Genomic DNA, 16,879 nt, shown 5'->3' with positions numbered 1-16,879 from the left:
CAAAGGCTGAAATTATCATCTGAAAATCACACTTTTTTTTGTTTGAAAATTAAATATAAGTGGATGGATACTTGTTTGTCTATTTAAATTTTATTGCTTACTATGCCAGAAAACTAAAATCAATTTAAAAAAAAGAAAAAAATGTTCACATTAGAAAAATTATAGCATTTAGATATATCACTTAGAGAAAAGTAGAAAAGAGTTATTTCCCTTTGTCATTGTTGAATTATGTCGAATATAAGGATAAAAACCCTTATCAAATATCTCCAAGTAAACAATGATTTCGGTTTTTGATGTGCACCTATAATAACATAGAAATTACAAATCTACTTGCAAGAATTTTAATGAATTCATGGTTTATGTAAAATGTATGACGTCACAGGAGGGTGGATTTACTATAAGTAAAGGATATCTATCAATTTTGGCCATATGTGTAAATCAACATGATCTGGCAATTTTTGTTTGGTAGAAGATTTGACATAATGTAGTACAGTCAGGTATATGGCATTCCTACTGGCTCTGGCCAGTGGGATTACCCTTTAGCTTGATCAGTAGAGTGCTGGATTTGCATGCCAGAAGACCTGGGTTCAAACCGCAGCAAAGGCAACCTTAATTAGCTTTGTCTGTATCACATTGAGATATTTTTTCACTCATTTATTAGCACTCACTGGATGTACATGACATGAAAAATGATGCATTTTTGCAATTCAGTAAAATTGAGACAAAAATTATTGGAAAAAGAAAGAAGCTTTGAATGAGAAAAATCTTTCTGTTTGCAACAAATTCATTCTTATGTAAACACATCTTACCATTGGTAAAACATGATTTCATAGATAATTAATAAAGATTTTCATCATCATTAAGTAATGAATTTTGCAGGTGACTGGACCCTGTAAAATCTGCTTAAAACTGAGCCATGAATGTACATAATGATACAGTAGTCTTGTCTGCTTGATCATATAAAGTATGCAGTAACTGGATATTCAAGGGTCCAATCAATGGAAAATTTCCAACATTACTTCTCTGGACAATATTTCAATGATTTAAGGTAGTCCTATACTCGGCACTAAATGGGCTCAATCATTAAAAGCTTAGCTTTAAATGATAAATATACATTCTAGCAATACATATACAAAAGAAAATATGTATGTTTACATGCTAGTATGTTTGTTATCACCTCTCAGACGGGTGTACCCCATTGCGAAAATTATTGACAATTATGAAATTTGCCAGACGTCAGTTTTTCCTAAAAATAATCACCAATTTTGGGAAAATTAGAACTGAACATACAAAATAGAGTAAAAATATTTATTTAAGCCATATCTCATCAATAATTTTGTGCAAATTTTTGTAAGTAAGTACGCTTTATGGACCTGATGTATTAAAATAGAATACAAAAATTGCAATGCTAGTATCGCGTTTGGTAATTTTTTTTTACTATTTTATGAACTCAAACTTAAATTCATGGTGTTCATTCTTTAGATTGACATCTTAGAAAAAAGATTTGGTAAAATAAATGTTTACGGATTACTTTTCACGCTATAAGCTCTAAACCAAGTAGACCCCGACAAAAAAAATCACATTTTGCTACAGTTTTCTGCCTAGATCTGTCAACAATGTTAGATATCATTTAAACATTAATTAATTGACGATTGATTAAATTCGAAATGGCTTCTGTCTCTAAATCTAAACCAGTTTTAGTAAAAGAAAAAGAAAAATTCGGGGGTGGGGGGTGGGTCAAAACAAAGAAGATATAAGCATACCTGAGATCCTGGTTAATTTCAGAAACTTCGTTTCTCATTTTACATTAACAGAATCAAGTTTCTCAACATTAATCATTTCTATCTCTCATAGAATACATATATTACCGCTCTAATTGCTTATTATTGCCATTGTTTACAACAGCGATGTAGAGCAAAATCAATACCGGGTATCAAAAACGCTTTGTAAAAGTCGAACCAATATTGTAAAATCCGTATTATGACGTAGTGCGATACTCGGACTACTTTAAGATAGACCAATACTTTCTTTCCAGGTTGGAGATGATAATGCATTTTAACTCAGGGTTTGGGACAAGGCTCAATAGCATGTACTGGAATCAAATTCCCCTCTATTAAGAGATACCATATAGAATTCCTTCCAACAGTCCAAGCAGTTAATACAGTATTAAAATAAAACAACACAAGCATTCATGACAATTCTATATTTGCACAAAACATGTGTGATTCTTCCCGTATAAAACTTGTTTTATTGCTGTATAGATTAAATTAGAAGAAATGACGAAAATCTCCCGTTCTCCTTCCCAGTCTAAATGGAGAGTAATGAGATAATGTACACGCGATGGGAGAAATAAATGGTAGAATATAAATAAAACAATACAGCAGGCTCCATCTGACAAACTCGCTATGAGTACAACTATAGCTCATTATTATAAAACAGCGTAGCTGGAAAACACAACAGTTTCGAGACTGTCCATATCTACATTTTATATCTTCAGAAAAAGGAATAAATATGTGTTCAAAAATGATCATGAATCAAATTGTATTCATAACTGCATAACTTAAATTTCAACAGAGTACACAAATCACAAAACTAAAAATCAGTCTATAAATTTCATAGTGGGGGTACTGATTGAGAGAGACGGAGAAAACACTCTGATGTTTGAATTTGTAGACGTATGCCACTGTTAACACATCTCTATATATAATCTATGGATAACAAATATAACAAGATAGACTACTCCATATAGATAAGACATGACACTACCACAAACAAAGTCTGTACAATATAATCTCTGATGATCAGTAACAAACACAGACAAAACACGCCAAGCCAAAAATGGACAATTACTGACACAGTTTTAGATACAAGGTCTTTCATAAATGCAAACAGGAAAAAAAAAACCATCAGAGTTTGATTTACTCTTCATCAACATACACTGGTTATTAGACATCTAGTAATTATGAAATTTTGACAAATGTAAAATATTGTAGTTCAGAATATACCAATTACCAAACCAAGAGTGGGACAGTTCTGTTTACTTTTATCTTCAGATCTGTGTGGTGCTACCTTTCCATTGATAAAAAAGAAGTTCATTTGATGACAACAACTATAGTGAAGAGAAAGAGTGTGAGAAAGGATGTAAAATGCTAAGCTAGAGTTGAACCAAGAAGTGTTCAAACTGTTCACTACATACTACCAAAAAATTCTACACATATCAACCAAAAGCAAAAACAAACACCAACCAGGGAAGTAAACATTGGTATATATAGAAAACATGATGTAAAAGATTAATAAAAGGGGGCATGATTAAATTACTCAACAAGTCAAAAGTCTATCAAAGATCACAAATGTACAAGAAAAGGCTAATACAGTATATAATTATTATCAATAATTCTTTTTCCTAGCAAATATGAAGACTGGCTATATTCTAGTATGGTATATATATATATATATATATATATAAATCTATAATGTGAAATGATGCGAGTAAGTTATGCATACTCAAGTAGTATTGAATATTGGTTTTGAAATAATAATATACATGTACACAAGATTTTAATTTATAAACCTTGAAATTTACAAGCTAATACACGAAAATTTACATACGATTTACATATAATTTACATATAACAGCCATGCTGCCTAGTGCTGGTGAGATCGTTAAAAGGCCACATACGTCACTAACACACAACTTTCAAGCACAGAAGAATGTCCGTCCTCAAGAGGCCTCCCGAGCAACGTTTCACTCCTCCATGGAATGCAGAGCTAGGACATTCTCCCGTGTACCTCATCTTCGTCAGAATGACCCCAGCAGCCATTGTTTCGCAGAGAAGGTGATGAACTTTATATACAGATGAAAGTTAAATACAGGCAAAAACAGCACTTCTTTAAGTTTGGGATTTCCATTATGATGTATTGTACAAAAAAATGTCAACTTCCTGAGGTAGTCCACAATTACAGTACAGTCCAAAATCAGTCTTCTCCACTAAATGTGCTCTTAAACTTCCATTAGTTTGACTGCCAATGCCTAATAGTGCTTAAAGTTTGTACAGTGCAATTTCTCCTAATTCTACCTATTTCGGTGCATTTTTGGACAGACACATTCATGTCTGTAGACTGATTTATGACATGCACAAAACCTAATCACACCTTATTATGCTTGGTTAATACTAAGCATCAGTTAATCTGAGTCTTTTTATGTGAAAAAAGATCATCAACAATCTCAATGTCTGACCACTAACATTAAAATTAATGTGAAATCACATTAAAGGAGATAAAAAAAAGCTGTTTGATAAACAATTGTTTTTGTTTACACAACTTGCATAAGGGATATGGAATCAATCATTTGTACAAATTTATAATACTATTTATAGCATCATACAAAACAAAGTTGATTTCATTTTGTGATTAATATTATACATATAAAATCAATTGCACTCTTCAACATTCCTGTGAAAAAAGGATATCACACACACTTGAGGAATATCTCCTCAATTTCCAGCAAAATGTATCAATAACATACATATTTCACAAACAGACTTGTCAAAGCTCTAGGAGATCTGCGAACCTCCTTCTGAGTTTACATGGCAAATCTGAGTCTCCTTCATCCCATCCAGGGACGCTGACTGTAGAATCATCACAGAGCTTTCATTTTATCCTGCCAACTTGTATATCACACTTGTATCTCCTTCATTGTTGTGTATCAAGCTTCTAGCATTCAGTTTATCTTGCCTACAACAATTTCTGAGAAATACACAGAATTCACAAAGGAACCCTTCCAATATCCAAAATCTCCAGTTCGATATGGAGTTCATTACTGACCAAACATCCAGAACCACAATGATCCAGTTGGTGGAATGACTTTTCAGTTCATCCACTGAACATCATCACTGGCTAAAGTGACTGATTAGTCTTCAGAGACTGATTGTTTATTTGGTCAGTTCATCCACTTCCTGCAGCCTGGTGCTCCACAACAACAAGGAATCTTGTGCTGCTCATCCTCAAAGTCAAACTTGTAGTCATAAGTCAGCTGAAATAAAAACAAAAAAACACATAATTAACTCACATTTCAAACTGGATTAAATTCTGTCCAGATAATTGTTCATTGTGATCTGCCATCATACCTCTTCCCCTCTTGGGATGCGCCTGTTAGTGATGATGATGATCTTACTCTCCTTATCGAATGGTACAACCTCTGCCACACAGTTGGGATTACAGGAGTGGTTGATGTACCGTGCAGGGCCGCCGGCCATGGTAGCATCCACTACCGTCTCATTGTCAATGCGGAACATGTACACTCCTCGATTCTATAAATATAATTCAAGCAATTCAGATCAATTGAAGATGAATCTATTTCATTGTCAAAGCGGAACAAGCACATTCCTTGATTCTGTCCAAATTTTTTTTTAATGTAATTCAGAGAATACTACTTCAACTACAAGATCCATTGCAGATAAATTTAAGAACGTAAATGCACATCATTACTTGCATACACATTAAGACATGTGGTTACTTTGATACATTTGATGGCTGTTACATTTTCATGTATGGTAATACGTAAAAAAACTCCATACCCATTGTGAATGGACTAATTTGTATATAGAAACCCTCTTTTAGATATTTCACTTTAATAATTGAAATCTTGTATGCCATATGGGACCAATATTGGAAATAAAACTATTATTATATATTATTATACTTTCATGTTAAATACTGAATTCTGATTGGTTTAGAGGCAGTTGATAATCTGTTCTATTACCCTCAGCGTTAGCAACGCACTTAGCAACGGGTAACACAACGAATTGTTACATGCACGTAAATTATGCGCGTACGGTTCGCCGTAGAATTCACGACATTCCTATATAAAAGCAATATAAAAATTCTCTAAAATTAACACCCCTCAAAAACCATTGTCAACCTCCGCTTCGCGTCGGTTGACAATGGTTTCCTCGGGGTGTCAATTTCAACTGTTACCCTCCCAAACAGGCACTATTTATATAATCTAAACTTGACATTCTCATTTAAGAAAAAAAAACAGCAATTAAAAAAATTCACTAGGATATGAACTTGGTTGGTCACGTGATCAAATCCTGTAAAGCCCAAAGGGCTTCTCAAAAGATTTAATCATGTACCAACCAAGTTCATATCCCAGTGAACTTTTTAACATTGCTGTTTAATACTTATTTTTACATTTGAAAAAGGCAAACCGTTTAGAATTGCCAAAATTACCGATGTTTTATATTTACAATAATCCTGCTATGGTCATTGTGACGTAATAAAATGTTCATACAGAATGAAAGTTTTAGCTATTCTATAGGTTCATAAGGTATAAGAAAACATAATTGCTAATGTAGATATTGGTCTTTGACTGTCATGGCTGGTTTCTTACCTGCTCCTCATACACAACTTCTGTTCTGTTTGCCACTTCATTCCTGATGAGATATCCAATGTACTCAATCACCATTGTGTGTTTCTCCAAGTCACGGGCAGCAAATAATCCCAGACCCTGCAAGGCATAAAATATAGTAAAAATCTAAAAATATTTTAAAAGTACATGTCAGAAGGAAACAAATTTAAAATGTCCACCATTAAACTGTTTGTACATTTTGAAAATCTTAAACCCACTTTACCTGGATTCTGGACCGCCCTAGAAAAACATTTGTCCTCCATTCGGTCTTAAGTTTCCTATACTGTGCCGACTTGGAATGAACAAATTGTTTCATGTAGGGAGAATTGATATCTCCTGAGACCCCTGTCACAGTCTGAGGGAGGGAGCGTGAGGTGTTGGCAGATTGGAGGGTATGGGGTCTGTAACACATCATTGTATAAAGTAATACACATAATCCTATACACATTTATAAATCTTTAAACATTTTGCTGGCTTGAAATTTAAAGAATACAGTTCCACTTTTAAGTTGATTTTTGGCATATCACATAACAGAGAAAATGCTTACTTTCTGAAATGAGTCCTCAGTTTTGGCTCTGTGCGTGCACACCCTGTGGGGTTGATAGTCAGGGGCATCTCAATCCTCAGAGAGCGAGGGAATTTAAAGTTGTAGTTTGTCAGCAGATCTGTGCCAGGAAGCTGTGAAACATAAAAATCTCTGGTGTTGACAGTAACACATTAACAATACAAAAACAACTTCTCAATGCCCATATAACACTGTGAAATCAGCTTACTGATTCAAGGACTCTAACAATGGCTTGCTCTGTTAAACCAAACAGTTCCTCCCCACTTGTGAAGGATGGGAAAATTTTCACCAAATCTGCATTCCGCCGGAGTTTATCCAGTGGCTCCAGGACTTTGTTCCACACAGCTTTTGGTGAAACGTCTAATAGGACAACATCTTCCTCTCCCGGCTCCACAATCCGTATCTTAAAGCCAGGCTGACCCTCATTATCCACGATGCTGCACACATATCTGCATCTCTTGTTCAACCGTTTCATGCTCCAGTAATAACGACTAGATTTATACCCAACCTGCCACAGAAAAATGTTAACATAGGGAAGAGATCCTGATCAAAGAATTATACACTACACTTATATTTTCTAAGACCTTTTTTTTTTCTGGTGAGATCATTAAATTTCATTGAGTTTCTCCTTGACTTTGAGATGTATTATTGGACTTACAGGATAGATGCAGTCCCTTGTGTGGAATTTGCCGGTCTGTAACTGGTGAGGTAGCAGCTGTCCCACACTGTGTAGAGTCAGGGAACCAATACGCAGGATGTAATGTCCCTCCTCTTGTCCATGCACCATACTACAACAGCACACATCATTGATATATCATAAAATTACAAACTGATCAAATAGCAATTAAATTTATTCTTACATCAGAGAAAGCTTTTCTATTGAAACTTAATGGAATTAATTCTTCATAACTTCATTTCTTCATAAAAGGTGACAAGTTGAAACAATGATTTTATACATGTATCTTACTATTATCTTTTAATAATTAAATCAATTTTCTTCGCTTTGTTAAGAGAAAACAATATCTAATCTGATTACATATTGATTGAATTAGTGAATCCATGCGTAATCATTCATATAGAAATAAGGGTCCACAAAACATTTGCTTTTATCAAATGACAGTATTATGGTGTGTGTCATACTTTGCCACTTGTTTGTCCTCGCTCCTGTTGATATAGACCCGCCTGAAGACGGACAGTGATTCCAGGACATTCTCTGCTCCTTGTTTGGCAGCATGGGAGGGACATAGGATTGTCTGCAAACATACATTGGTCAATTAGATTCAACATCTATACAAGCTAACACATGTATACCAAACAGTTTCTTTCACAGGTGGACTTGATGGAAGAACCCTTTTTGCATTTCTTGAATCTTATTTATTTTTTACTATGTAATCAAGATACCTTATCAAAACCTCTTAACTGAAAAATCTATGAAACAAATACATGTATTGAAGCATACATACCTTATCTTGAAAGAACATGCATCCCACTTTTTTAGCACAACCAAGATGATAATACTTTGGACACCGATTGTTAAAGCAACCCACTGTGGCCCCCTTGATGCCACAAGCAGTACACTCAATCTTAAGCCCCCGCTTGTAAGCACTGTCCACATTCATCAGGGCCCCATTCAGAGTCTCGTACACCTCCGACGACCACAGGGCACAGTTCAGATGGGCATAGCTGTCTATATCCATGTTCAGCAGTCTGTAAAAACAGATCATGGTTAACATCACACATAGTCATGTAAACCCTGTACTGTAAGTACATGTATGTGAATAATTGTTAATTTTATTTTGCCTCAGAAATACACTAACCTCCCAGGGCCGTCCGTCTCCCCATCCCCCTGCTGCTGACAAAACAAACACTTCCTGGTGTCCTCGGGTAGAGTCTTTGGCACAATGATTGTTCCAAGGGCTTTCCACAGCTGTAAAAAGAGTAAGAAATTAGCATTATCTCACTTATTTCACAGTCTTCATACTATTGCTACAGAGACTGTCTGCGCCAGTGACTTACATTCTGTATTTCTTTGTCTGGTACTCCAGGTTCCTGGGGCAGAGAGTCAGTAAATGCTTGATCCCAACGCCTATACCTCACGTTCTTGTGCTTCTTAATAAGAGGCTGTCAAATACAATCACATATTTTGTTCGTAAAACTCAAAACACCTTCATTTATCATGAAAACTTACACGAAGCAAAAATGTTTCTTATCACAAACACATACATGTAAAAGTCACAAAATGTTTCCGATTGTAAGGTCCTTAGAACAGCTGACACTCACCTTGGGAACTGGGGCATCAATACTGGCAGTCCTTCGATGCTTTTTGCTGATTTTATCCTCCAGGCGAGATTTGATTGGGGGACTGGGCTGAACTGGGGTGAGGGCTCCCCCAGAGTTAGGTGTGGTGGGGGTGAGAGTGAGGGTGGAGTCACTTTTGGTGGGGGTGGTGGGAGTGTGACTTCCTAAGCTTCTGGGACTAAAGTCTGAGGAGTGATGCTTTGACAGGGTCAAGTTTCTCATGGGGTCCTCCGGGGGAGGCTTGTTGATTTCTTGATAGACCGTGGCAAATTTAGTATAGCATTTCTCTGTACAAAATGTCACTTCTTCATCATCAAAGTCCTGGAAATGATAACACAATAATTAAAATTAATTATTCTGAAAAACAATTAACAAAACCATATTGAAAAGAGTACCGGTAATTGACAATATTCATAATTGCACAACATTTATTTTTGTAAAAAGGGATGAAATCATGCAAATATTGCATTTAACAGAAACACATTTTTTAAGTCTACACAATTGCTAATATCAATTTTAAAAACAAAAAATATTTCTTACCTTGATACTAAAGTAATCCTCCTTTGCTAAGAATGGTATATCACATTTCCTTTTCCTGAATCCTGAGTCATATACAAAGGAATCACACAGTCGACAGAACTTGGCTTTGGATTTAATCAGGTTCTGTACATTGACCTTATCCTCCAAATCTGCAAAATCACAGAAATGTTTCAAATAACAAAAGACAAGGCTAACACTGCAAATAGCAACAAACTGTCTGTTAATATTGAAATGTGTATCATTTCATAATTTTTTCCCCTCCACATTGTGCTTATCATTAAACTCTTTCTAAAACACTTACGTTTGGAGTTGATTTTCCCTTGTTCAGGTGATGGACTCCGACTGCCAACTTCATAAGAAGGGGGCACTGCTATTTTTAGCAGCTCTGCAATCTGAGAAAGGACTCCTCCAATGTCATCTGCAGCATTAGCAGACAGAGTAAGAGTTACAGAAATGTCCTGATTTAGATTAGCATTTTGGAAAGGTCTTGTTAAAGCTGACAGGTTGGGAGGCAGTTTTCCATTTTCATGTTTATCAGACATAGTCAGTTTCTTCTGTGTGAGGTCAGTGTCGGTAACGGCCTTGACCTTGTCTTTGGGTTCCGACTTCATCTGGATAGCCGGTTCCTCCTTAAGCTTCAATGGCACTGATTTGACGGCAACTGGTTGTAGGATAGGAACCAGGGGTGAAGATCTGTCGTCAGCAGCAGAGGCTGGCTCTATGGGTTTCAACATGGGGAACTCCTCATCCAAGTCGCCAAACTCATGCTCGGGTGAGGAGGAGGAAATCACTGTGCAAGGGCTATCACTTCCCCTGAAAATACACAAAATATACAATAAAGCCTCTCTACAACAAGTTTTTATGACAAACAGATACAGAATTTTTTTTCTAAACCAATGTTTTGATACAAATAATAAACTGGAGAAGAAAGCTACATATAGGTCTTAATAAAAAAATACTTACTTCAAATAATCCAATCTTGGTTCTATGCGTGGAGATGGAGGTAAAGAGGGAACAGGAGGTTTTTCTCCCCTGCCAAAGAATGGTGGCAGGCCAGGCAATCCAAATGGGGGACCAGGAATCGGCAATCTGTCCGAGTTCAGATGGTACCTCTGCTGGTCAGTGTGAAGATCTGTAAAAATGAAAGTGTGGAATAACAGTTTATGCATATACTTAGCTTATGTTATGTTTACAGTATTGTTCTATTGATATACACACCTCCAAATAATTGTAATTTTTTTTTTACCACATCATGAAAGCTTGCTTATGATTTTGAAAAGTATATCCAATGTACAATGTATATGAACAAATTTAATCAGAATACTGGAAGGCTTAAAAGGTGTGTTATAGAGAAATAAACTTAAAAGTTAAGATTTTATCAAACTTTAATACTCTTTTTTTATAATTGTACATTGTGGTCTGATTTCAACAGGTGCTGAATTGATCTGGCACCCCAACTAGTAAACAATTGATACGGTAACTTATCATCTGTCCACAATTATTTGCCAAGCAGATGCAGAATTTAATGCTTTTGTTTTTTTCACCATTTTTTTTTTTAATTCCTTGTTTGGCCTAACATAAATATATATTTCAACTGGACCAAATCTTTCTAAATAGAAATATGTTTGAAAGTTGTTGAAGGAATAATATGCAAAACTTATTGTTGCTTGTTGAGCAAGTTTGAAGCCATAACAATACTAAGTATATACCTGGCCCGCTCTCTTCTTGTCCCCCTCTAATGAATTGTCTCCTGGACTCAATATCTCGTGGCTTGGGCAATCGGACAAAGGACCCGAGAGGATGCAATCCATGTAACAGAGTATTTCCATAAAAGTCAGCTACACCCTCCAGATAACTGTTTCCAAAATTTCCTTTCAGACAGTTTTCTCCTGCAAATAATTCAAAAGCTTTAGTATTCAATTGCACACACTATTCTCAGACACAAAAAAATTAAATAATTTCTAGCATTAAAACTAACATGTATTTCATAAAAGAGCTAACAATTACGATGCAATAAATACAATAATTAAGATTAATTGAACAGTCTTACCTGTGATTACATTCGGACTTCCAGGCACATTTAAAACTGAGAAGAAATTCCCCACCCTGGGTTCCTCCAGCGGGACTGTGGGGAGGGTTCCCAGCATCTGGATGAAGTGGCTGGCCTTGGCATCAAGGTCCTCCTCCAGGGAGTCAGGCTTCTTTTTACGTGGCCTTTTCTTGGCAGGAGGTGCAGGCTGACTGGGATCCACCATCAGGGCAGCCTCCGCTTCCTTCTCTTTCCGCTTTCTCTTCTTGTTTTCAGCATTCTGCTGCTTGCGCTTCTGCTTCCGCAGTTGTTCATATTCTTTCCTCCTCTGCTCGTAAGCTTGCTTCTTTAGTTCTGTTAAAGCTATCAAATAATTAGTAAAGTATTCCATCTATGTCAATAATAAGCCTGTTTTGGGGTGATTTACACAAAATAAATGACCAACAATTATGGTGTGTTTGTTTGTTAACTTTGTAAGCGTCTTACCCAGTAATCTTTCCTTCTCTTCTGGTGTTTTGGCCTCATGTTCCATCACTAGTGGCATGTTCTCAATAAGTTCTAACTGTTTCTGTTGCTCTGGTGTCAATTTCGATATTAATGGAACTGAATCTTCAGTATCCTGTAAAAAAAACAACTTTAAAATTCCATTTTTTTCACTGAATTAGGGTACTGGTACTGTTGAGAAAAAAAAAACAATTCTTGATAATATTTTACATTTATATCAGTGTAAAAAAGCCTACACACCTCTGGGTTTACCTTCAAATTCTTTCCCAAAAGCTGTTTTAAGAGTGCATTGTGTTGTTCTTGAGTCATCTCTGAAAAAAAACCCAATATTTCTACATTAAAACAATGTATTTAAGCAGATATGAAATTAATGAATTATAAAATTGTCATTTCATACCTGTTTTTATGCTAGGGTCTATTGGTTCATGTTTGACTTGAGTATTTTGAATCATTTCATCCAGGTGGGCTTGATCCACATTGGCTGGAGGTGTTGCCGGTACCTTGGGACTAGGTGAAGAGCTGTCAAGGGGAGAGGGCTGCGGTCCTGTTCCTATACTAGGGGGACGCCCCTGGGAATGTACACTTTGCATGTTGGGATCTGTCGGCAGATTTCCATGCTGACCAGGCATCATTCCTGGCATAGATTGTCCGGGGGAGATCAGACCATGCTCCGAGTTAGGTGGCATGTTAGGAGGCATATGAAGTGGTGCCATAGGACGAGGTGGGCGTGGTCCTTTAGCTCTAGGACCTCTAGGAGGATGTTCAGGTGTGGGGCCTCCTGGGGGTCTTTGATGGGGACCAATACCAAATGGCATTCTATAATTGTAATTGTATGCTTGTGCACCATCCATGGAGACAGGGGGCATTCCCGGAGTCATGCCACGTTGTCCCATCCCTGGCAAATTGGGGGGCATTCCTGGTCGGACATTCTGACCACTGACCGGTGGACCCTGCATTCTTTGAGCTAGAGAAGCCATAGCTTGCATAGAGTTAGGAGACAGAGGGCCTCCGTGGGGAGGGGGGAGTCTCTGCATGTGAGGTGGCATTGGGAACCCCTGGGTTGGAAACCCAGGCATGCGCATGTGTGGAGACATCATCCTATGTCCATCCATTCCTGAGAAAGGCACACCTTGAGTTATCCCAGGAGAGTGGTGAGGCAGCATGCCAAATGGTGTCTGTACGTAGCCCTGGGGTATAGGTGCCATGGATGTTGGAGGTCCGAATGGAGAAGGCATGTTAGGAGCAGCAGATGTAGTGGAAGAATGGGGCGGTGCAGCAGACCTCTTCTGGGCAGTTTTCTGTTGTTCCCCCTCTGGAGCCCCCTCATGAGAAGCCTCTCCAGTGTAAGGTGTTTGTGTTACAGTGGGTGTTGCAGGTGATGGTTGACTAGATGAGGTTGAAAAAGACTGCATACTAGCAGCTGATTCCATTTGGGAGGATAAAGTACTGGTTGTAGGAACTGAGGATTTATCTGCAATTTAATAGAGATCAATTTTTAAATACAAAACAATTTGCATCAGCTGCAGTTCAAACTTCAAAGGATTTTAATGATTATGTCATTTAAGCAAGAGATGAAATGAATTTATTTATGTGGCAAATTTTTTTTTTGTAAAGATGAATCCAAATGCCCACTAAAATAGTAATACTTGTTTTTTTTAAATGACGTAGCATACAGGGTTATGAAACTCATGATTCATACAGATTCTAACTTTTACCATACTACAGCATGTACAGCTTTGACTAATATGTACACAAGTAAGCAAAATTGTTAAAATATATAGTGCAAATAAAATAAATATTTGTTGATCATGAATGTGAATTTTACATACCTGTACCAGAATATGTTGACTCTGAAGAGGACACAGGGTATCCAAATAAAGGAGGAACAGCCTCGTATTGTGGGGTAGATGGACTACGACTCACTGACGAAGGCCGGCTTGAGGGATCAGCAGAGGGCGGACGACTGTTACTTGATGGAGGACGACTCACAGAGGGGGGTCTGTTAAGGGGTGGTTCAGTAGATGTAGGTCGACCGACCGAGGGAGGTCTATTTGCTGATGGGGGCCTGCCTACAGATGGGGGCCTACCTGCTGAAGGAGGTCGACCGGCAGACGGAGGCCTACCACTAGACAGGGGGCGATTCATAACATCATTTGGTAAATGGGGGGCAGATGTTGATGCAAGTGCAGTCTGTACTCCGGACTGGCTCTGCAACTCTGTGCCATTTGTACTGTTTGAGTTCATGTCCATAGGATTGCTTCTAGAAGTCACAAACTCCTGAGCATGAGGACCTAGGCCCTGTTTCCCTGGTTCGTGTGGATGATGAGACAATGGAACATGCGGGTAGGGCTGGCCTGGGTGAGGGGGGATGGGATGATGTGGTTGTTTCTGTGCAGAAGAATTAGCTGGTTGAGAGCCCTCAACACTCATCGGTTGACTAGGTATCATACTGGCTTGAGACTGGGAAGGTAACCCTTGAGGTTGTTGTTGCCCGCCAGGAGCTACACTTACACCTGTGGGTTGGGATGAAGGGGGGTGTGATGCGCGGACAGCCTGCTGTTGGGCCTGTTGCTGTGCTTGATGCATTCTTGCAAACACCTGCATTTGTTGGAGTAACTGTGGAGGCATCATACGAGGATCAGGGTACCGCATTTGCAACATCCTTATGTTTTCTGGGCTAAAGTAGGTCGACATCAGTCTTGGATCAATCATGGACATGGGACGTACACCTCTGTTGAACTGGTCAGGCATCATTCGTGGTCTCATACCCTGTGGTATTTCTTGCTGAAGCTGATGTGGCCTCTGCTGCCGCTTTGTTCCTCCTTTTTGTGGAATTCGTGGCTGTTTGGTGTCTTGGCTACTTGGGATTTCATTATGTGGTCTGACAAGCGCACTAGGTGCCCTCTGCTGATGCATGTCTCCAGGTCCTGGTGGGTGCATGGGCATGCCTGAATTTGGGTCAAACATAGGTCTGTACATTGGTTGATGATTATACACTGAAGAAGGAGGAATATTCGGGTGCATCTCTGGCCTGATACCTGGATGATGTCCTGATGGCTGTTGATCATTTGGTGTATGTTCACTACCAGTATCCAAACCATGAGATTTCACTAAACTACTTAGCTGTTCAGAAGCACTAGCATGATGAGGATTATTTGAAATCCCATAATTTGCACTAGCTGGTATTGTTTGACCCTTCATGTGAGGATACATTTGAGGATTGTATGGTTGATTTACTGTTCTATCACCATAGTTTGTATGTGGAACTTGAGTTTGTTTCGGATTTGTCTGATGCATATAGTGGGATGAATGACCATAACTCTGTACAGCTCGAGAATCACCTGCTGTACCTTTAGCACTATTATTTGAATCAAGATCACTAGGTTCATCTGGGGGTATATTGTGAGCAACAGAATTTATAACAGCATCAATGCTACTCATAAAAGGGCCACAAGTAGTCACATTTCCATTCTTAGAAGACACTGAATTTGAGCTTTCACTTTTAATTGGCTGAATCTCACTTTTGGGGACAATTTTTTCAGGCTGTGTTACCTGCATTTCAGTTTTAAGAGGGCTTTCAGAGTGTGAACATGAAACTGGAGGTTTTTCTTTTTCTGTTGGCCCATTCTGATGTGGTTTTGATTTGCCCTGCATTTCCACAGCAGCTGAATCTGCTGTGGGTTTTGTTACCTCCATTTTTATTTCACTAGTGTCACATCCTGGTGATTTTTTGCTGTTCAAATGACAACCATTTTCCTGTGAGCTACTTTCTTGGAGTGTTTTTAACTCCAAATTTGACTCTTTCTCACTTTTTTCCGTTGACCCATTTTTACTTGTTGGTTCCTGAACAGCTTGAGATTCGGAAACTTGCAAGACCTCTTCCATTGTTGAACGAATTTACGAATACAATTAATTCCAACGATGCAATTATAGACAATGCAGTTTGTGAATACATTTGTTTCGCGCTTATATCCATTCACATATAAATCATGAATCGTTACCATGAAAATATAAATTTCAAAGAAATGTCGCCATCGCGGCGGCCATGTTGTTTATATTTCAACACAAAATAACAGCAATATACCGTCCATTTTGCTTTCCATTTGGGTTAAATATAAATCCCTATCATCAAATCACATTGTGCCATCAATGATTTGTCCATTGTGCTTTGCTCGTTTCCACACATTTACTATTCCATTATGTTTCAAGCTCAAACATTGTTAGGTCATCGAACAGGAAGCGAATGTTGTTACTTCCCTTGTTTTGTTCAGACTAAAATACGAAAAAATATACTTCTCAGGAACAGATTGGTCTTTTGATGTTTATTTTTACTCCACTCAATCTGATCATGAAATTACTTCACAGAGGTTTTAGGAAATATACTTATATTCTATTTGTTTATTTTTTTTCGGGAGAATTCTTGAACTTCTTAAGTTTAAGTTTATTTAACTCTACAGTTCGCGTACAGTGAAAGAACTGCTTATCTCATCAGAAGACTATTAAAATCTCAAAGTAGCAGTTTCATTACACTTGA

The 16,879-nt window shown here is 37.8% G+C and overlaps 1 protein-coding gene across 3 annotated transcripts; it reads right to left on the bottom strand.

Moving 5' to 3' along the window:
- Positions 1–2,188: 2,188 nt before the first annotated feature.
- LOC128192629 (histone-lysine N-methyltransferase 2D-like) lies at positions 2,189–16,603 on the bottom strand. Of its 3 annotated transcripts, none has more exons than XM_052865465.1 (21): positions 14,175–16,603; positions 12,743–13,816; positions 12,586–12,656; positions 12,328–12,460; positions 11,863–12,204; positions 11,522–11,701; positions 10,776–10,944; positions 10,114–10,625; positions 9,813–9,961; positions 9,255–9,593; positions 8,991–9,095; positions 8,792–8,901; positions 8,438–8,681; positions 8,115–8,227; positions 7,633–7,762; positions 7,183–7,482; positions 6,957–7,087; positions 6,633–6,810; positions 6,392–6,508; positions 5,127–5,309; positions 2,189–5,032 (listed from the first exon to the last, which is right to left on the bottom strand). In XM_052865465.1, the coding sequence occupies exons 1-21, from the start codon at positions 16,228–16,230 to the stop codon at positions 4,940–4,942; spliced, it is 6,729 nt and encodes a 2,242-aa protein (XP_052721425.1). In that variant the 5' UTR covers positions 16,231–16,603; the 3' UTR covers positions 2,189–4,939. The 3 variants fall into 3 exon arrangements, with proteins under 3 accessions (XP_052721425.1, XP_052721426.1, XP_052721427.1); XM_052865466.1 differs by having other exon boundaries at positions 11,863–12,195; XM_052865467.1 differs by having other exon boundaries at positions 12,598–12,656.
- Positions 16,604–16,879: the final 276 nt, after the last annotated feature.

This window comes from Crassostrea angulata, chromosome 7 (genome assembly GCF_025612915.1).
Source record: "Crassostrea angulata isolate pt1a10 chromosome 7, ASM2561291v2, whole genome shotgun sequence".
Classification (NCBI taxonomy): domain Eukaryota; kingdom Metazoa; phylum Mollusca; class Bivalvia; order Ostreida; family Ostreidae; genus Magallana; species Magallana angulata.
This window is presented reverse-complemented; position numbering and strand designations above follow the sequence as displayed.

Excerpts from the sequence above, each read along its gene's own strand:
- LOC128192629 (XM_052865465.1), bottom strand. The coding sequence starts at position 16,230 with ATGGAAGAGGTCTTGCAAGTTTCCGAATCTCAAGCTGTTCAGGAACCA. Across the intron at positions 12,657-12,742 it reads AGACCCTAGCATAAAAACAG|AGATGACTCAAGAACAACAC; the intron begins GTATGAAATGAC and ends GTTTTTTTTCAG. Across the intron at positions 7,088-7,182 it reads TTGTTAGAGTCCTTGAATCA|CTTCCTGGCACAGATCTGCT; the intron begins GTAAGCTGATTT and ends TATGTTTCACAG.